Raw genomic sequence first — 22,249 nt, 5'->3', positions numbered from 1 at the left:
CTGGGCACTGCATCAGCCGGTGATGGATCTGTTTCCTTGTTCTTGCAGTCTCCCAGGGCTAATTAGTTTGGTCAGCCATTGACTGCATCATGCTGCATCCTCCTGGTGCGTGCCTGGGACCTTAATGCCAACACTGGCATTCTCCCTTTCTCTCCTGCAACACCTCCCTTGATCTCCTTGGTGCAGTTAAACTCTGTGGAGCCAGGTAAACGCCTCTTGTGATTGGTTGTCCCAGGGAGGCTCTTCCAGGAAGCTAGTTCACTTATTTCTCTTTAGTGTTCGGAGGAGATCGGGCACAGGTCAGCCATTGCTAAAGCATGTATGAGATCATCGTAAACACCAGCCCCTAGAAACTGTACAATGGTATTAGGAAAAGGGGAAGAGGTGGTGACCAATATCCCATTTGGGGTCTCTGTCCCGTAAGAGGGAGTCACTTCCAGAGGGATTCCGCTTACCCTGTCCCCTAGGGGGCGTTACGCTTGGCAGGCTCACCTCCCCAGTCTCAAATGGGTGGCTTCCCTTTGGGGAGAGGTGATGATTTCCCTGAATTTGTCTCAACAGGCATATGTTAGTAAAAAGCTAGTGAAGCAAGCCGGCAGGAGGCACGTGGAGACAGTCTATTACACTAGCATGAGTTGGGCAATGTGAAATCTGTACAGTGACTGTTGATCCGAGAGAGTGAAAAGTTGAACACAACACTGTCACAGCGACTCTTTTAGGAGTATATTGTTCCCAGCGAGCAAGAATGAACTAGACGTGAGTATCAATGTCACATGCAGCCTTAAGTGACGTCATACTATGTGGCAAATTAAGAAAACCTACGGGAGATTGCGGTTGTCTCTACAGTCAGGTGGGCACTCATGCTTTCCCCTAGTGCAAGTCATAGTGAAAGTAATCTTCGACAGTAATTAGAAACACAACACTTCATTGGCTCTTAAACTATAAGGCTCTTTGTTATATGGCCTTCTACAATTGGTTGGCACGCTTGTACCCTTCTGGAACATTCACTGCTCTAGCAGCACGTAAACTGGTACCCCAGGTGCTGGTGGGTGGACTTGACCATATCTCCCCACCTAATTAGGCTGACATCTCTCATCACTCATGCCGTCTACCATTCACATTGGCCCTCATTACGACCCTGGCGGAAAGTGACTGACCGGACCGCCACAGCGTAAATAGCGTTTCCGCCATTGCACGAAGGAGCAAAGTGCGGCCCATTCCGACCCATCGGGCACGAGCACCACGCCATGGCGGAAGTGCAAAGTCCGCGATGGCGGAAATGACCCCAAAACGGCCCACACCGCCGCCGTACGGCGCCCTAGGTGCAATACCGCCACCCCTCTTAGCGGTCACCGCAGTGTGCGCCTACCGGAAAGTACGGTGACCGGAAATATACGGAAACGGAAGCAAAAACATGGGCCCGGAACGGGAAACATCCCGCCGTACACCTATAAAACCACTAAAACCACACAACCACTAAAATCACTACCCTGAAACACACCCCAACCCGTCATCCACCCTAGCGAAACCAAGAAAAATGGGAAAAGCAGCGAAGAAAGCGTGCGACCGCAAGCGGCAGGTCCACTTCTCCCGTGAGGAACTCACCGTGCTAACAGAGACCCTCCAGGAGAATGCTGCCGTCGTCTTCTCCACGCAAATGACCAGAACGGCACTTGCAAACAAGAAGGCCATATGGGCTCTGGTGGCACAGCGGGTAAGTGCGGTGGGGACCGCACCCCGCACCCCACTGCAATGCCGCAAGCGATGGGACGACCTGCGGATACGCGTCCGCAGCATACTCTCTGCCAACCGCAACATTGCCACAGCCACCGGGGGAGGTCCTGAATCACCCATCAAGTTGACCCCCTGGGAAGAAATCTGTGCCTCCACCATCGGAATGGAGAGCATAGAGGGAGTCGGAGGGATGGAGAAAGGAGTGCAGACATCCGAAGATTCAGGTAGGTGGGCCAAATAAAACAATGCCAAATCCACACAGTCCATCCATGTGAAGTACCATGCGTCCACATAGTGCAACAGAAACACATGTCCAGGAGAACGTCCACACACATCGGCCTGATAGCGCACGTTAAAACCCACAATAAATACATAAATAATTAAAAACCCCTAAAACACGCACTACACGTGCAGCAGGCACACCCTAACTGCAGGCTGCCAAACAACTGCACCCTCACTCCACACACAAATGAAAGCACCTCCAAGGCCCCGACCCAAATCACCCTCAGGTACCACCCCAATGCATGTGATACAATGCCATTCCAATTCCCACAGACCCATCAATAACCCTCGCCCTCCTTTACTCCACCACAGGGTCCGATCCAAACGACGAGCTTCAGGACACCCCTACCAGCACACCTGCAAAGAGGGCCAAGACCAACGGCCAGAGACCCTCCACCTCAGCTGCACGCATCAAGACACGGCAGCAGCACAAATCAGGTGGCAGCACAGAGGAGGGAACATCAACAGGCACCCCAGCAGCCAGCATGCCCACAACACCACCACCACAGGTCCCCCCAATGGATGCCACAGAAGGCACTGCCTCTGGTGGCAGCAGCACCATAGGTGACACCCCATTGATGGCAGCATGCTCGGACACAGAAAACGGGGATGTCGAAGTCAGATCCATCCATGACCTGTCCCAATCCCCCTGTCTGTCCCATCCCGTACAACATGAGGATACCACGCAGGGGCACCCACAAGACGACGACTGGCCATCCCCCACAAGCCCTGTGGCAAGGCAACATGAGGACAACAGCCCCTCTGTGACACCCCCGCAAATGGCCATGGCCCAGCAGAGGCAACAGTCCCTCGACCAGTTAATCGTGCAACAGCAGCAACTGGCCACGCTCCTCAAGGACCATGCCGATGAATGTGGGGGCACTAAGGCAGACATAGAAACATCAACTGAGACACTTAGGGCAGAAATGGAGAGAGGTACAGAGACGCTAAGGGCACAAATGGAGAGTAGCACCGAGAGCCTGAGAGTCCAAATGGAGAGAAGCACCGAGAGCCTGAGAGTCCAAATGGAGAGAAGCACCGAGAGCCTGAGGGGGGAACTGCATGCGACGTCCAAAGACGTATGTGCCGAACTTGCCGCAGTGCGCCGTGTGCTCACTGAGCTCTCGCAAACCCTTAGGGACATGCATGGACGTGAGCAGGCAGACACATCATCCGTTGCAAGTTCCGTCCAGGGCAGCCCCCAACGTAGATCTGGGAGGAACCTGCGCTCCACAGGCAGGGGTGCCCCTGATACCCGCAGAGGGGGCTTGCAATAGCGACAGCCCACTGACAATGAGCATCTTTGGACACTGGTGTTCGGGGGGGAGGTAGGAGGGTGGAGGGGGTGTGTTGGGCTCACTTGGGTGGCGGGTCGATAGGGTGTTCAACATGATATCACATATGCCATAAACAGTGCACGATCAACCAATGAGATGTGTGGACATTGATCTTTGTGTACTAGGCCATCATAGGCGTACAGTCCATATTGTGCATGTCCCAGACACACACAGTGCCACGAGTCCCGTGTCCATGTATCAGCCACCAGGCGTGAGTGCTAGAAGCATGCATCAATGAGATGCTGACGAATGTCACGGGCCTCCGGTGCCTCGCAGACTCCATGAGGTGCTGCCACATCCCCACCCTCATCATGACCATCATCAGGTGCTTGCAGTTCTGCGTCAGGGGGCATGGGCACATTTCTACGTACGCACATGTTGTGTAGCATGACACATGCCATGACCATCTTTGCAACCTTCTCATGGCGGTACAGGAGTGCCCCGCCAGACCTGCTGAGGCAGCGGAAACGAGTCTTCAGTAGGCCGAATGCCTGTTCAATGACTACACGGGTACGTGAGTGGGCATGGTTGTAGTCCTCCTCATGCTGGTCCCGTGGGTTCCGGACTGGTGTGAGGAGCCATCTCTTCAGTGGATATCCAGCATCACCTGTATGTGGACGATAAACGTATGATGTGGAATGCCATTGCTACGTACGCACACCCCCCGCCCCCTTCCTGCCAGGTCATTGCCAAATCACATACCCCACGTCATCATGCATGTAATGAGACTCACCGAGTAGCCAGGATCTGTTCCCTGCGTGTCGCTCCATGTAGCGTGGTATTGTAGAGTTCCTCAAGACCATAGAATCATGGGTTGATCCAGGGAATCTGGCACAACAATGTGTAATGATCCTGTTGGAGTCACACACCATTTGTACATTAAGAGAATGAAATTGTTTTCGGTTGCGGTACTGGGCCTCCATGGCATGTGGGACGACCAATTCCACATGGGTGCAGTCGATGGCACCAATGCAACCCGGTATGCCGGCAAGTGCATGGAATCCCACTTTTGTGTTGGTAATTTCCTGCTCCGAGCGTGGTAGGGAGATGTAGTCGTCTGCGTGCTGCAGGAGGGCATCGAGCACTTGCAATAGTGTCCGTGAGAACAGTGGCTGAGAAATGCCATGCAACTGTCCGACTGTGTGCTGGTAGGTGCCTGTGGCCAGGAAGTGGAGTACAGACACCACCTTCAGTAGGGGTGGGATGGCGGTTGGGCTATCTATCATGCTGACAAGGTCAGCCTGTGTCATGTCCACAATGGCGGCTATGGTGTCCCGGTCCAGACGGTAGAGGGTGTGGATCTGCTCATCAGTGAGGTTGAACGGATGTGCTCGGAGGCGTGGGATTGCGGGCTGCCTGCGTGGTGGTAGTGGCTGTGCTGGCGGCCCTTGCTGGCCCTGCCTTGGCCTCCTCCTCCTCCTGCGTCTCCTCCGTGCGGCCGGTTGTAGTTGGTGTTCGTCTTCTTCTTGGAGTTGGAGTACTTGCAGTGCTATCAGGTCCCCCAGGGCCAACATCGCGAGTCCTGCCGGTAGCATTTCGGTGTGGTCGTGGGAGGAGACTGGCTGTGCAATTTATGTGTTTTCAGGCTGTATGGCCTCCACCTGTGGTGATTAATTCCACCTGTGCAAACTGCTCTCCCCTTTGGCCGAGCACGTCCCGCGCACAACGCTGCAATTCGGGGAATGGCATCTTGCTATTGCAATCATGTATTTGTACCCGATGGCCGTGTAACATTGGTTGATATGTTCATTCTGCTGTGGTCCCATTGTTTCACATACTATCTGTGCAGTCGCGAACAGACTTGTGAAGGGTCAGTGGTACGTAGTACTCGAGTAACGGTGGGCCCTCATGCATCACTGTACCGAGTTGCAACGACGGGCGGGGCGTCCCATTTGTGGGTGAAGGCAGTTGCCATTTTCACACACAGCCGCACTCGATGGAATAATTAGTGATTTCAAACGGCCACAGATGCCTCTTCGACGTGATGTTGCAAATGAGGAATTCGAAGGGCGGCGCTTTCGGCTTTCAGCTAGCGGCGAGGAAATGCCCACAGGTCTGACTGCAAATATAACGTACTATTGTTCAATGTCCTTGAGACAGGGGCCATGGCGGGGATGCAATGATTGATATGAATAGTTTGGGATGCGCATTAGCGAAGTGGACGATGAGGCCGGGCGTTCCCAAATACATGTTACTTCACTACACTGGAATTACGGGCTGGGGCACTGTGGATTTTGCAGGCTGCATAACGCACAGACTCAATGGATATTTCTAATGTTATGTGAGTAAATATTCAGGCGTTTTAATCCCGGGATGAGGGAATGATGTATGGATGCATGGGCAGGTGATTTGATACAGAGTTTGCCATGTACAGGGCTTCTTGGGATCTATCCGCCTCCCCTGCGCTATGTGATGCAGGGCTGCCATAGTGGGACCATCGTTTATCTGGCCTTGTTGAGCCCTCCCTGTCTCGACGCGCCCTCAGACACTTGTGTCCATGCACGTTACCAATCCCATCTGATGGATTCTGTTTTGACAGACGCATGCACAGGTACACTCGTTTGTGATGGTGTTTACACCTCGATATAGATAGTTATGAGTCGCAAGTGGTTTTTGGGTGGTGATGAACCTTTGGAGTGGGCTAGCATGCATATGGCTGTGGATTTAGTGTGATCATTGAAGTGAGTTGTTGGAATGTAGTTCTGATGGCCATTCTGTTCTTTTTCTTTTCTTTTGGTTGACAGGTATCTCCTCCCCTTTTGCCACTGCCATCTGTATGCCACTCCTGCAGATGGGTTTTACTCCCGACACCTGCTGCTTCGTGTTAATCAGTGGAGCAGCATTACGATCTTATGGGACGATCGCCAATGGGCCACATGCCCTTACGCAGTACTGGTGGCTCGGAGCAACATTTCGGCCTTTCAGCTGGACTAGTGCCTCCCCATTGGGACGGCCCTGCGGTTCTGTGCGCTTCCATGTTGCCTTTTCGTACGTGAATGTGGCTCTGTGTACCATGAGGGAACAGGGCGTCACACAAGTAGTGGCTGGTCATTTCTTGCGGATGCAGCCCACAATGGTGAAAAGTGTTTTGGAGTTCATGGCCTGATGGCTGTATGGGCTTGGTGATTTTGATGTGCATTAAATTTCTATTCTGATTTGGCCCGTGTAGCGTTTTTCTTTGCAAGTGATGTGGCATATGCCTATTTGGGGGGCGATGTATTGTGAGGAGATCTGCATTGGGTTCCAGCTTCGGAGTTCAGTTGCGTGGTACTGTACTGGGCGCGTTTGCCTACGAAGCCCGTGAGGTCAGGGATGGGGGCTGCCAATATGACAGTTTGAATGTTGTCATGCTCAGGGGCGGGGGATTGGGTTTTGTGTAACAGATGCCGGTCAGCCAGGTGGACTGGTGGAATGATGTGATTCTCGGAATATTGCTGGTCACAGGTGCCTGTGTTTGCGTGCGTTTCTTGGTGGGGGACTGTGGTCATGTCCATTGGGATGGCTTCTGTATTCGTGCCATCTGTGCCCTGCAGCTCCCATTGGCCCCTGTTGTGTTTCTTTTGTTCGTTGGCATGCATGGGTGACTTGTACATTTCAATGGTTGCATTGTGACTTCATTGCACCTACGGGGAGTTGTACTTTGTGGGCAGGGAGCGGTGTACAGGCACTCAGTGGGGCCGTTTACGGTTGATTCGCGATGCCGTACTTCTCACCATGGCGGAATGGTACATTCCGCCATGCTTGATGGCGTTAGGTACATGTCCGCTAGGGTCGGAATTGGCGTACCCTTGCGCCATGGTGGTGTTTGCGGTTTGGCATGGCGCGCGCGCGCGCGTGCTTGGTGCAGTTAGCGTTGGCGTTCACTACGGTGTCGCTAATGGCTTCGTACTTTGCGGTGACGGGTCATAGTCGCACCGAGCGCTATTCGATGGCGGTTTTGCATTTCCGCCATCGTTTTTCGATTTCCGCCAGGGTCGTAATGAGGGCCATTGTCTTTGAACTCGGCCTTGTAGTAGCTTCTCGTTTCTGGGAATATAAGGGAGTTGAGCACTCGCTCTTTTCATTCTGGTGCACCATGCCCATCGTCTATTTTCACCCTCGGCTCACGTGATCAGAGACTGTGAATCAGCTTGTTTTATGGTATAAAATTGTCCTTAATAAAGAAACTTGGCACTCATGGTGTTTTCTCCTTGCAACATATCAAGGGATGCCTCGGCTTCTCACGTTTTACTGTTCTTCACATCTAAAACCAGTTCTTGGCTGTTTCTAGTCTTTGACATCAAGCCAGTCAAGCTTCGAATTCGAGCTTATTCTTTGCTGCTACACACTTAGCTTCCAATTCGTCTTTCTTCATGGAGACTTGCTTACTAAAATGTATCGTTGAATGTCCAGAACTCTATATACATGTATGTTGGTGGCACCACCTGGAGTCTATATACTACGTATAGCCAGCCTTATGAATACTTAGTCTACTTGCGTTTCTGCGTCTGTACAATTGTAAAATGGCTTGTGTTTTCTGCAGTGCTCTTCACACGTGCAATATTCATTCTGCACATAAAATCCTTCTTAATTTTTTTACTTCGTCATCAGATTCTATAACACCTATGCATTATCTTCTCTAGTCATCCTTCTCAGTGTGTCACACTCACTTCTTGTGATGTCACCAGCTTATCCTTTTACACCTTTACACTTCTTCAGGCGCTCTTTTTAGGAGACCATCAGTCTTTCGGGGGTCTTCTCAACTGATACCTTGTCTCAAAGATTCTTCATGGTATAGGTACCATTACTGGTGTTGCATATGTCGCAATTTCCCGTTTCCAGCATATATACAGAATAGGGGCGGGACTTCCTGTAGAGGCATTCAGCTGCTCCTCTACAACATATTCTACCCAGACACCACTTCCATATGCAATTAAGGGCACATTTTGAGAATGTCTATAAAAATGATTTGGTAGGTCAGGGAACCCCGATATTCACTCTTATAATTGGTCTGCCTAACACCAATTTATGCTCATAAACACCCCCTCAACATTGACAATAGCTCTGTTCAAAGGCCCCATTGTCCACAGAAACAGAGAGGTCAAGCCAGAAAGGTGGTGGGGAAAATGGTTGTGGCAATAGTGCATTCTGACAAAGTGACATACACAGAATCAGAGTTTTCACCCTTACTCTATTCAGATGTGTTCACTGATGCCCAATTAAGCCTAACACTTTGTTGCTGCCGTGATCATCTGTCCCCAGAATACAACACTTCCTACCCACATAAAATTGGGTAATTAACGCTGTCAGGCCCGGTGCAAAGATATATGTTGCTGCAGACATAATTTCACTCATGAGCACAAATATGATGTTTTTAGTGCTAACATGATGCCCTCTTGGAACTCAATGATGGTTTGGTTCTGGAAATCCTAATAATAGGCATCTTCGTCATACAGGGAAAGATGCTCTACATTAGTGCATGTATCCATTATCAAGGTAAGAAACTTAAATATACATTCCCAAAGTTGGACATGCAACTTTCTGACTTCCTTATTACTCTCCAACATAATATACTGACCATATATATCTCCACAAAAACATCAAACATATCACCATGGAGAGAAATTAGAACTACAAGAGCCTAACAAGGCAGTCCAAACATAACTACAAAACCCAAATGGGGGAGCTCATGCTTTGTAAAAGAAGTATAATTGACAAGGTTTGCTCTGTAAAAATGATAAAAGTATACCAGGTGGATGCTGTGTACAACAAACAATCCATAAACAAATATCCTAAAGGCAGGAGGAGGGGCTTAGATCAAAATGTCTCTTCAATCCTATAATTGGAACTTAAAATGTCAGAACAGCTGACACATGCCAGCATCATCAATATTATGTTGATGAACAATGATATAGATTTCGTAGGCATTACTGAAACATGTTTTATTTACAAATGATACCAACATGTTGGACAGTCATATACCAAAAGGTTGCAAAATCTTAGAAAAACACATCTAAGACATACCAGAGGTGTGGTGGTGATCACATAACCAGGGAAATAGCATTGCACACCTTTGCAAATAAAACACTACCCATTACTTATAAGGTCAAGTGCATCACGTATGAAAACACGTCCTTGGTAGTCCTTCCTTGGCTGGAAATAATGTATGACCTACAAAATTCTACCAAGAAATAGTAGTCACGTGAGACCAAAATCCAGGGCTCGAATGTGCCTCCAAGAAACATTCCCAAACCTTCCTTAATAACATTAACATCTTGCGTTTTACCCAAAGTGTTGCACACAATAAATGTAAAGAAGGCCACACTCTTGCCATCAAATGCACATCGTGCATTGAAGCCACTTCTTCTGTTCATACTCTAGAATTCTGGTCAGACCATTGTTATGAAGTCCTGTGAACTTGGGTAGGGGACAATCACAGGATAGCTCAGGAGTCCTACCCCAGGAACCTCAAGGGACCCTGAGGCACCCAAAGTCAAAGGGGCAAGGTGGAAGGGGCATCACAGGATGGAGGGAGATTGAAGATCCCTCCAGCTAGCACCAAACATTCTGAAGAGTTTGTAAGCTCCTTCCTTTTTAGAGAATAACATTGGAACAATGCAGAGTCCCGGGCACTGACAACAAAGGAAACATTATGCATTAGGTGTCAGACCCGCCTGGGCCATAGAAGCCCAACAGAGAATATTATAACTGAACAATTGGGAACTGGCTTGCATTGCATTGTGTGCAAGTGAAAAAGGATAACCACAGCTCATTCCCTACTAAGGCAAAGGCCACAACTAGCAACAAAGTTGCAACTCCTATGAGGAGAAGAGGTTACAAATATATCTAGCAGCTCCCCAGGCTTACCAGAAAATCTTCTGATGTGGAATTCACATACAGGGAGTACAGATGAACAGAGATGAAAGCAGGCAGTAGCGGCAGAGTTCAATGGCAGAGTGAGAGTCCTTGTAGTGCCAAGCCAGTTTCAAAACCCAAAATGAAGGGGGGCATAAAATAAGTTTAAGCAAATACCCTCTCTGCCAGCCTGACCCTCAGCACATGGCCCAACCAGAGAGCAGCCCCACCCAAACAGCCCAGTGCAACCAATGCCCAAGGTACCACCAAAGGGGAGGAGAAACTTCACTTTAAAAGGCAGCCAGCCCAGTCAGCCCCTGTCTATAGGAAGAGAACAGCAGGCGCTGGAAGACCCCTTTCTTTGAGACCCTGAGGGATGAGAACTTGTCAGTGGATACTGGAAATGAAGAGAGGCTGGTTAGTGGGGAGGTGGGAGAAACATGAAACAGAGACGAGGGGGGGATTGGCCTGAAGAATGTCATTGTGGTTGAAATGGAATATGGCAGTGAGGAGCAAGCGGGAAAACATGGCTTTTTAGAGACATATAAAGGAATTAGTTGGGAGCATTGACAGAGGGGTGTCAGCTGGGGGTTTGAAGGAAGAAGAAGAGACCAGTTTAGAGAAGGGGAGATATCCCATCTGGGAGAGGATAGCTGTTGGTGGATGGGGTTAGGAGAAGTAGAGATTAGAGAAAAGGAGTAGTATTGAATGGAGAGAAGGTGGGGGTTACCATCAGAGGAGTGAGCATTGCTGGTATGAGGAAAAATAATACTTTCAGAGGAAAGAGCCAGCCTTGGAGTCAAGGGCAAACCTTGCGGCCAGACTGGAAGGGCGCCCTTGCCATCCCACAAGAAGAGAACCCCACCAACCTGGCAGGGAGGACTTGCCAGCCCACAAGAAGAGAGTGCCAGGAAAATCCCTTTAGGGGGATCGAAAAAGTGACCCCAGGAGACACCACTGTGCCTGGGTGCCATGTCTCTGTGGTTGTGAGGCCCTGCAGCCCAAGAAAGGGTTTGAAGGATGAAGTGTTTTCCTTCTGGTCCATTTCAAGGAACGGCAACACCCTGCCTGAGGAGGTCACCCTTTTGGTTTTCACTTATCTTTTGTTTATCTTTGCTTGGCACGTTTAGATTTGCTTTTGTTTTGGATCTTTACAGCACTAAACCTTTCTTTGACAGGTTCTCTTTGGAGCAAGAGGGGAAATCCCTGATTTTTTTTGATCCTGTTGTGGAGAGAAACTGTCCCTATCATTCAAGTTAGACTCAGACACTTGGCGCTGTTATCTTGACACCTCATTGGGCGAGGTTTACCATCATCCTGAAATGTTACATTTCGGTTAATTTAAAGAGTGCAATACAATACTTTGAAGTATACTTTGGTGTCTGAGTGTCAGTTCTGGGAACACAGTGACAGGCAGTCATCATACTATCTACATACCATCAACCCATTGAGTTTTCACTGTCCTGCTAATCTACATTCTCTGTCAACAGAACTTGAAATAACATTAGATAATGTCGCTCCATTTGCCTGTAAAAATAAAACCGAACCGATCATAAAAAAGAATAAAATAACCATTTGGACTTACCCATCTTGGAGAGAGAAGAAACGGCAAATGTCAACACGTCATAAGAATCTTATGACCAGAATTTACTCCAACAGAATATTGGAACTCATTAAATCTCTAAAGAATTCATCTACTTTCTTTACCAATTAAATTGCATTAATCCAAGCGTCAGTAATAGCCAAAACCACAGGGTAACAACCCAAAACTCTGCCCCCATCCTTCGCATCATCATTCTAATACTTCACTATGGTATCAGAAAAGGTTAACATTAGAATGGTTAGAAAAATGAAAGCATCTACTGCTCTATCCCACCCTTACACAGATTCAGTGATTAAAGATCATTTCCATTCTCTGTCCCTCATAAAAAAACAACCACTTCAACACTTAATTCCAAACAAGGGTAGGCCTGCATCAAATCACTCCTTCGCAAATGCAAATTCTGATAGTAAACAACTCTGAAATCACCAGTCAACCTTCCTTTCTTTAAAATAGTTATAGAAAGACTAGCTACATTACAACTTCAATACCACCCAGAGAAACTAATCCTTCAGCATGACAGCAAATCAGGATCTTAACCAAACAGCACCATGGAAACCACACTATAAGACATAGAGCAATCAGTCCTAAAAGTGTTGGACAAAAAACTAAAATCTGCTCTAATCCCCACTGTTTTTGTCAGCAGCATACAGCACAGTGGAGCTCATTTCAATGACTCCGAAATGTAACTGAATGTTGTAAAGTTGTGCGTAAGGCTTTTACGCCTTTCATTCACACCACCGCTCATTTTTATGTATTTTTATGGTGGAGAGGAGGGTCAGAACATAATTTATGTTTCTGCCGCTTCCTTCCCCTCTGCCATACAAATGCTACAGCATTTGCGCCAGCATGTATTTTACACCAGCAAAAATCAGGCAGACTGCATAGGAATCCATTGTAAACGCTGCCTGCTAAGCATAAATGGCAGGCAGCGTTTACTTTATTGGCACAGCGGAGTGCAAAAGGACGAAGTACAAGCATGTAGAACACCTTTTTACATTCCCTTTTTGCACTGTGCCGTGCAAATGAGGAAAATTTGGTGGCGGGGACCCATGTACATTGTGACAGATCAGAACAAGAACATGGACTCTGATTTTCCATCTCATTGCTGATATTTATTAAATGAAAGGTGAAATCCTCTGACCTTCCCTATGCTAAGGGTGTTCCCTGCCTAACAAAACCAACTAAGGTGCTTGTTAGTCGTCAGTGAGAGTCCAAATCAAGGTGAGTTCACTGGCCAAACTATCCTATCCTAACCCTACAACTTTTAGAACAACAAAAGCACAAGAGTATGCTTCACCAAGTTCAATTCAATAAAGTCGCCTTATGTAGTTCTTGCTAACGACTTTTATTAAATCACACAATTCTGATATTGGGTCCCTCAAGTTCTCAACCGTCTCTTTCACTCGATTACTCTTTCTTTCCTTCTTGTCTTATCTAGTTGTGTTTGCCCCTTTTCTTTCATGGTGCAAGTTTATTCCTTTCACTTCATTCAAGTTTAAGACTTCCTTCTTATTCAATGTCCACTCTTTATGTTGACTGGGGCGAGTTTGTGTGTTCCAGCAATGATTCTCACTTTGTTCATTTACTCTTGACGCTTTATCTCGACTGGGACGAAGAACAGCTTTCCAGTAATGTTTGTCACTCTCTTCTTTTACTCTTGCTACTTTGTCTCAACTGGGACAAATATGAGCAATCCAGTAATTACATACGGCCCCATTACCGGGTTTCCCGCTTTCCCATTTCCTGAATTGTTCTGGGATAACATCACCAGGATTCATAACGGGCTGGGACCCTCTCTTTTGTTTGGCAGGTTGGCTTCTCGGTTTGTCTTTGGTCTCACATATGGTTTCTCCAATCTTCCTTCAGGCGGTTTGCTTTGTGATACCCCAATGAAAGTGGTATCAGCGTTGTTCACACACCCACTGTCCCACCACGACTTGTCTGCGGTCACGCCACCAATTATCACTTGCTCAGGATCAGGAGGCATTGCATCCAGCTCTGTTTCTGGAGTCTCCTCTTCTTTCTAACGCTGCACATCAGAAGCTGCAATTGAGCTCCTCTTTAGCATCGGACGTCGCGTGTTCAAGTTTCCTTCAAGGTACCTCGGTGAACCAACTAAAAACTTGAGAATTCTCTCTTTGAAAGTTTCTCTGCCTTTTTTATTTTATTACGCTGCTGTGGGACTTCCCAGCCCGATCTCAAAGTCTTTCCTCTCTGTTTGATCCATGCTCTGTATTCATCCAGTGGTTTTCTTTGTCTCAGTACAACGTAGGTTTTCCTTCATAGGCACAATTAGAGTATTTGGATGACAATCGCAGATTCTCGTTTGTTCTTCATATCTTTCTTCACTGGATGTTTTTGAAGGTTGGTTAGTGATATGTTGCTTAGGGAGTTCCTCATAAGAATGAGAGTTCTTGTCCCTAGACCTCCCGGAGAGGTTGTGCTTGCCTCTACACCTAGAGAGGATATTGTGGAGCGGACTCAGCTCCCTACCCTCACAGGGAAAGGCTCCCGCCCATGGGGAGAAGTGACAGAATCCCGCGATTCGTTATAACATGTGTATGTGTAGCGCGTCCCCACCACCGAATTATGCGGGACTATGAAAATGAGTCCCAGAGAGTCGTGATATACTCATAAACAGTCTCCACCAAGCGATGGGCCTACAAGGTCTGGCTTTAAAATGTATTTAGTCTTTCATTAAAAAAGATCGATACCAGTAAAATTGGGAAATTTCATTTCCAAATATTCATATACAATTGTGACGTCCTAAAAGGGGCATTGTCTCCAGTTCGCTTTTTAATTATTGTACATGCCCTTTGACATCCACTCTAGGCACTTTCACAAATCATGAAAATAGCATTTAAATCCTCTTCAGGATTGTTGTGTAGTGCTTGGTTGGCATGTGGTGAGAGCTGAGAAAGAAAGGGAGATGGGTTGTATTGAGCTTGGATGGATGCATGGAGCTTATGATGTAAGAGAGAATGCTGTGAGAATGTTGTATGAGTGAGAGAGTGTTTGTGGGTAAGGTTTCTAACCAGGCGGTTATAGAGATCATGTTGTTATGTTGACTATATGACTTTGAGTCTCGGTCCCCAATTTACACACTGTTTTATATTTGTGCATTTAAGCACCTTGTACTGTTCGTTTATTATGTATTATTCATGTGATGGTTTAAGGTTCTCAGGGTATGTACTTGTTTTTTTACTAAGGATCCGAGATATTTACTCTGTATGAGCCCCAACTGTACCACTTGCTGATTTTGTTTGTATAAATATTAAGCGTCCTATGTCACGTTGTGATGTATGGTAAAACTGTGGAATAACCAGCAACTATTGTGGAATTTGTTAATCGATCACAGGAGTGGGTGTATTGGGGTCTGTGACCCTGTTCATTTTGTTTTACTTCATTAGATTTATAAATGTGTTTAAGGTTTGTACAAAGCAAATCACACAATAAAAAATAAAATAAATTCAATCAATCACATGCCTTGGGACCTCTGCTTTTTATCTCTGCATAGTCACAGAGAGATTTTAGGAAATACTAGCTGCCACTTGGTGTTTTTCTCTGCAGTTTCTAACAAGTAGGACCAGCCTTTCCTTTCAGTGGGCTTTCTAAAGTTCATGAAGGGAATGCGGGCCAAGTGCCAGTTAATTAGGATCGTGAATCTAGTGGCAATGGGATTTATAAGAAAAAGCAATATTTCTCTTCACGTGTACATTATTTTGCTTCAAATAACTTTCTATACGCGGTGGCTTTGCTTCTACAACATGTCCTACATGCAGCAAAAAATCACTTTATTTTGCACACTCACACACAGAAGTCTGCAATTTGTTAGAGGAGAAAAATATGAAAGCATTGAAGAAATGTCAGCCTAATAAAGAAGAAATGAGCGCGGAAAACAAGAAAACCATTCCCAGAGAATGTCATTCCTTTCCACAGCTGAGCCTTTCAACAGTGATGCACTGCAAGCGCGGGTGGGGGCTCTTTCTTCCCAGCATGCATTGCCCGTGCACTCCCACTTGGAGCAAAGGACCTACGTATGGAATGACACCCTTATCCACACATTGCATGTTTCCATCGATTGCAGTTACCAGCTAAAACCTGTGCATTCGTTCAGTCTATCCCAGATAGCTTCAGATCACGTGACGCACAATGCATGGCAGGATCCAAATGTGTTTTGCCTCATGCCCTGTTAGTCTGCACGTCCTGCATCATAAGGACAGAAAACACGTGCGTTCCACATACAAGAGGACTGTTAAGCAGTTTTCCTTTATTCTCTAAGTCCATTTGCCAGTTCATAAAAATCTTTAAAGAAACACCTCACTAGCTGTGTTACGTTTGATATTTATAATGTCTTCATACCAGGAGGTTTCTAAGCACAGACCCGGGGATCGAATCGTGTCGTTTTGTTTCCAAGGCAAGCACTTGCGCTGAGCTATCCCAACTTTAGGTTCATAAACGCTTCTTAGCAGACAATGTTAGGAGATCGGTCATGGTTCAAACTGCCCTTCCATGGGATACTTTTTTATTCAGTCGATTGCTAACATGATTACATCTGATCACTCATACATTGTTTTGATGTTTTCTCTGTGTTTCAGGGTGTTTTGGAGAGTTTCTTGGGCACAGCTATTGCCGGAGGAGTCTTCAGCTTATTTTCTGGGCAGCCGCTCACCATTCTGAGCAGTACTGGGCCTGTTCTGGTCTTTGAAAGGATTCTGTTTAACGTTAGCATGTAAGTTATCTTTACAGTATAATACACCATGGTGAACATTGCATGTGGGGTCGTTATACCGTGTTCAGTCATTCTGAAGAAAAAGACAAATTATGGCTTCAAGCTGACAACAGTTTTTCTGACAAATTGGAAGTCGACTATAGGATGGAATGGGATCAGGGAAAGGGCATCAAAAAGGCAGAAAAAAGGTGGAAATCTGTGACAGAGGAGGAGAAGGAGCAAAAAAGAGTATGCGAGGAGAAGGGTTGGGGCAAGGGGGAACCCCCACCTTTATATATAAAAAAAGGAAAACAAGTGATTGGACTGAGCCTGGGCCCTTGCTCAGCTTGGTCTGGCCCCATACCTGCCTTTCTTCTGGGATCGGCCAGGAGTCTCTGGGTTTATGACCTCTTCACCTGGTCTCATGTATACTTTAGTGTCTAATTGTATGTTAAACCGTGACGTTGGCATTCCCAGTGTGTATAGATTTCAATGTTGAAAGTAAGTAGCCTTTTCAAATAAACATTTCTAAGTATAGACGAATTTGAAAAGAAAAACTGCATTGATTGCAACCTAGTATCAGTACCTTTCATTTAGTTTCATCTGAGCAAACCCAAATATTCCCTTTTCATTGATATTTGAATAAAAGCAATACACAATTGTTTTGTTTAGCTGTCAGACCATCATCTAGTTAGTGCAAAAACAGGGCATATTTTGTTTGCATTGGAATATCCGCAGATAAGGCAAAGTGAGAAATAATGATTTGTCCAGGATCCTTTACTGGAGTGGTGAAGCCGGAATTTTACATTTGTATGCAGCTGAAGCAGTAGACCACTGTCACAAAATACACATGGATCAACATGGGATGGACACAGATGTAGTCTTAATACTTTTTACTTTGTGCCAACTTTAGGAGCATTACCCTTACAGCTACTTGAACAGATAAAAACACAACATGGATTTTCCCCAAACCTTTGTCTCGCCAATGTCCTGGTAGGTCTTTCTCTTCTTCTCCAACAGGACGGGTTGGGCGGTGTACTGACAGTGACTTGGGCACTTCTGAATACAAAAATAATATGTCAAAACCAAAAGAAAGTCTTTGGCTTAGTTTCCCAAGTCCGGGTTCTTCCTCGGCCTCATGCTCATCACTTCGGTCCAGACATAGATGCAAATATATTGTTGCCCAAAAGTATGTTCCAAAGTAGATAACCATCAGAATAGGAAAGTCCTTGCTGTCAAGCTTAATTCATGTTTCTCCAACTAATGTTCTCAAAGTCCTCCAGGTGTCATGCCACCCTGTCACCGCCGCAGCCTGTGGCTACTTATCTAGTGGGTGTACCTGCACTGGGGCCTGCAGTACCAGGAAACAGGCAGGTGTGGTGACGGCAGCCAAAACCGGGCCTGGGATACACGCAGCCGCAGGATCGCGGGCCCTCATTGTGCCATGGGTGCTGCCATTTTGACGTCCTGCACAAGCAGAGGGGGCCAGTATCTCACTCCTGCTCATTGGCAGTGTGGTTGGTATCTTGCATTGCTGCAGCAACAATGCCAGAAGCCACCGGCCCTGGTGCACCAGCACAGGGGTTTATAAACCCTGCAGACACTGCCACGGATGCATTGTAACGCACTCCATGTGCCATATACTAGCGGCTCTACTCATTCTGTGTTCTTCTCACCTCCTTTCATTCTGCTCCCTTGGCCCTGCTGGAGTTCTCCCTCCTTCCGGTCCTTGACTTTCTCGTGGCCCGTTCTTTCTCTTACCTTAACCTTGCCTTGCCTGCCTCCTGGCCGTGCCTTGCCTGCTGCTTTGTTGCTACCTTGCCAGTTGTCTTGACTGTCGCCTGCCTTCTCGTGCCTGTTCTTCACCTTGGTTGGTCACATTAATCCGGGGAACCACTTCGTGGTGTAGGGAGCCAGTACCCAGGGGCCATTCCGTGTTCCTTGTGGGGGTGGTGCTCGGCAGCTGCTTCCTGCTCTGCCCTTGCCGCTCAAGAAGTCTGCATCATCCGCAGAGCAGTTTACCAGGTCCCAGTCGTCCGGAACGTCAATCCAGAACTGGAATCCATGAATGACATGACCAGGTACTTGACACCAGGTCTCTCCCTGGTGTCACCCCCAGTCTCCAAGTAAAGTAGCAATGCTTATTATATCCAATTTGTGGACTCAGCTACATGAAAGTGGTTTACTGTGCCCATGCTAACATACATAGTTCGTGGCTACAGCTTCATACAACGGATTTACAGTGCCAAATGTATGGACATCATGGTGGTAACAGTAAAGACAGACACAAGTGATCACAGTTCAAGGGTGTTTATTAAACTGTAAATTCGGGTTGGAAAAACACCTAATATAAACCTAAATCTAAGATGGGAGCAAGCTGCAATCCTCAAATAATAAAAAGGCAGTACTGGTGGTGTCTTGTCAAATAAAAGGGCCTATATTAAGAAACCCTATTGCCAATCCTTACGCTAAATACAAACAGAGAGTGTGGGTTGGGATTCACAGGAAAGAAAGACGTTTTTACAAATAATAAGTCAGGATGCGGTAATCGGGGTCTCCCTTCCCCAAGTTTTGAGCACGGGACAAGGTGGGACTCCTGAGCACAGCACACGTTTGAGCTTCCCCAGCACAAGCTAACATTTCCGCTCTCAGTTTATGAGGGCCTTCGATGGTTAAGACTCTTTTCTACAAAAAGTCTCTTGCTTTCACAGACCTGATGTGGTCAAAATAACAAACAAAAAGTACCTTTCCAAATGTATGTTGAGTGATGTCCTTTCACCCCTGGATTCCCCTCTTCTAGGCTCAGATCCATAAAATGTTCTGAATGATGTCAGGACCTTCGGAAGTAGGGGTTCTCTCTTCCGAAGGCCTGACCGGTTCAAATTTAACAAACAAAAGTTCAACAAAAGTTCCAAAATTCTTCTCTGATTATACTTGGGTGACACCTCTTCACCCCTGGGTCCCCCTCTTCCGGGCTCAGACCCCTCTTGTATATCAGCCTCCCTCCATCGGGTTCACTCTGGCATGTATTCAAATACTTTTTCTGTTGCATTTACGAGTCGTTGGGTGATGGCTGTTCACCCATGGATCCCCTCTTCTGGGCTCAGACCCTTCTCGACTGTTAGCCTCCCTCCACCGGGTTCACTACGGCTTTTAACACAATTTCACCAGTGACATTCATGAATCTTAATGTCTTTTTACACAGTTCACTGTGGACACCCCTCTGCCGGGTTCACTCTTGTCAACACCCCGTTAATCAGGACTTTTGGCTTCGCCCCTTCTTTATCGGCATACCTCGGTCGGGTTCACTCTTGCCAATGTTTCCAATTTATAATTACTTGAACAGTTCTTGCGATGCTGGATTCGCTTCTCTTAGCTTCACAGTCATCTGTCGGTCAAAGGCTTTCGACTGTACAGAGGACTTTACTAGACCCCTGTATGACCACTTTGACCACCTTCTCGCCTTTCTACCAAGGTCTTCTGGTAACGGTAGTTTCAACAATAGGGTAATTTCCCAGAGTTTCTCGTGTGATTACCCACGTGGTGCGGGACTCCTGTTTAGCTGGCTTTCCCCTTGCGTATCAATAGTTATTCGTACTTTCTTTAATTAGCAACTTGTTACCTTAACGCAGTTAAGTTTCCTATCAGCTCTGTCCACGACTCACTGGCTTTGCTGAACCGCTTGGCTTTTCTTCTCTCTGGAGTGAAGGCCGGTACCATGGGAGCAAGCGTCTCTGCCTGGCTTGGTTGTCAGCGGAAGAGGGCCCTGTTTACCGTTGATATGTCCTGCAACACATGCTGGTTATTGTTTGTGGTCTTACAATTCCTTCTGTAGAGGTTTCACGGCCCTTGGTCGGAAAGGGCAAGGTTGCTTCTCAACTTGTCACCCTCTTGGTTTGCGGCGTCTTTCTCTTCCTCTTGAACTGCCTTGCTGAGTTAGCTCACTCGTCGTGCAGTCTGCCTTGCTCGTATTGTGCTCTCATGCTCCACCTTCTATCCCTGTGGGGAAAAGAAAGGGCTGTCAGGTGTGTGTGATTCTGGTCAATTGCCTGACTTTGCCTGACGGGACATGTCAGGTAAACGGTTCTTGTTGTTTGTCCATCATCTTTCGTGGTGTGTGAAAGTGGTTGTGTCGGAAAAGGGGTGGGTGGGGGGTATAGTGTTTGAGTATCATATGGTGATCCTCCCGCCCAGGTCCACCCCTAGGAACTGAATCCAATAGCGATGACTGTGTCCTGGCCACCTGGATGACAGATCACCAGGGACTATTAAGTGAGACTCCTTCAGGTTTCTCACACCACCATTACTATCAAACATAGATTCTGTTCATAGCACCATGGAAGTGGCTTACAGTGGCAATACATTACTGGCATAGAAATATAGTGTCTGCAGCCTCATGCAAGTAACTTACAGTGGCCATCCATTGCTTGCATAGATTGTGGCTGCAACCTCATGCAAGTGATTTACAGTGACCATTACTGATAGAGTTTGTGTTTGCAGCTTCGTGCAATTGATTTGAAATGACCATTATTGGCATAGAAAGATTATGGCCACAGCATCATGCAAGTGACTTTCAGTGACTAAATATTGCTGGTATACATTGTGGCTGCAGCCTCTGGCAAGTGATTTACAGTTACCACTGCTGTCATAGCTAGATGGTGGGCACAACATCATGAAAATGCTCCTATGTACTGTTGATGACGTAGCACTTACTGTTTATTTTCATGTGTTACCTTATACTACCAATTTCAGCTGGAATGGCTTTTTATCCCATATTTCTCAAATGTTGTGGGTTAAAATGTACCATTTGAACACATTATTTGAAAAAGAATTTTGAGGGAGAACCAATCACTCCCCCCTGCCCTTCCCCACCCCTCTGGATCTCCCTACATTATTTTGCATTCCCTTATTATGCTTGGTAGATTATATTGATTTGGTGAACTATGTAGATCTTTCCACTGAAAATATTCACTTTCCACAACTGACCCTCAATCATGGTATGCACTGGAGTTTTGTGTGTTTTACACCATTTTTCCTCAAACATTGTGCTGTAAAATACACAATTTAAACAGATTATTGTATGCATTCTCTTTGAGGGAGAAACACCTTTCATCTTGACAGCCCCTTCATTAGTTCAGGATCCCTTGCTACACTTGGCCTCGTGCACTTATTTGGTAAAATATGTACCCCCTCCAAAGAATATATTCACCAGCCGTGGCTAACCATGAATCATATATAATATTGGTGCACCTCAGGAGCCATCTGCAAACCCTAGTACCAAAAGTTGCCTCTACCACTGGTTCTTGGCTACTCAGTGCATGGCTTAGATTCAATAAAGGACATTCAAAACTACTGTGGCTAGCATGAACCCCAAAACTTAAATTATGATATGAAAACTATAACTCTGACCCTGGGATGAGTAATGTGACTTTGCATTCGGTGCACAGGGTATCCTTGCAGCCTTGACTATTGGATTTACCTAATGTCTGGCTAGTAAAGTGATGCTGACCATGAAGGATGAGCATCAGAACTGATACACAAGTCTTCCTACATGTTGACCACTAAGGACACCTGTACAGTTGTGTGAAACCAACTCTCTGATTAATTCTAAGGCCAGTATGAGCATCAGAACTGATACACAAACCTTCCTACAAACTGGAAAGATAGGCACATTTCCATGTCTAAAACATGTTATTAAGGGCACACACTTGATGCATCCTAGTACTGGCAAAGCTGTTGTTTTGAAAC

The 22,249-nt window shown here is 46.6% G+C and overlaps 1 protein-coding gene across 5 annotated transcripts in view; it reads left to right on the top strand.

Moving 5' to 3' along the window:
* The window catches only part of SLC4A9 (solute carrier family 4 member 9), a 1,170,242-nt gene that overhangs the window by 841,950 nt on the left and 306,043 nt on the right, over positions 1 to 22,249 (top strand). For all 5 annotated transcript variants that reach the window (XM_069652671.1, XM_069652669.1, XM_069652668.1 and 2 more), the window contains one exon: positions 16,389 to 16,522. In XM_069652671.1, coding sequence (XP_069508772.1) covers positions 16,389 to 16,522 — 134 coding nt within the window. The remainder of the gene's footprint in view (positions 1 to 16,388; positions 16,523 to 22,249) is intronic.

This window comes from Ambystoma mexicanum, chromosome 3p (genome assembly GCF_040938575.1).
Source record: "Ambystoma mexicanum isolate Mex_15411 chromosome 3p, UKY_AmexF1_1, whole genome shotgun sequence".
Taxonomy (NCBI): Eukaryota; Metazoa; Chordata; class Amphibia; order Caudata; family Ambystomatidae; genus Ambystoma; species Ambystoma mexicanum.
Note: the sequence above shows the minus strand (reverse complement) of the source record. Positions and strands in the feature narration are given on the sequence as shown.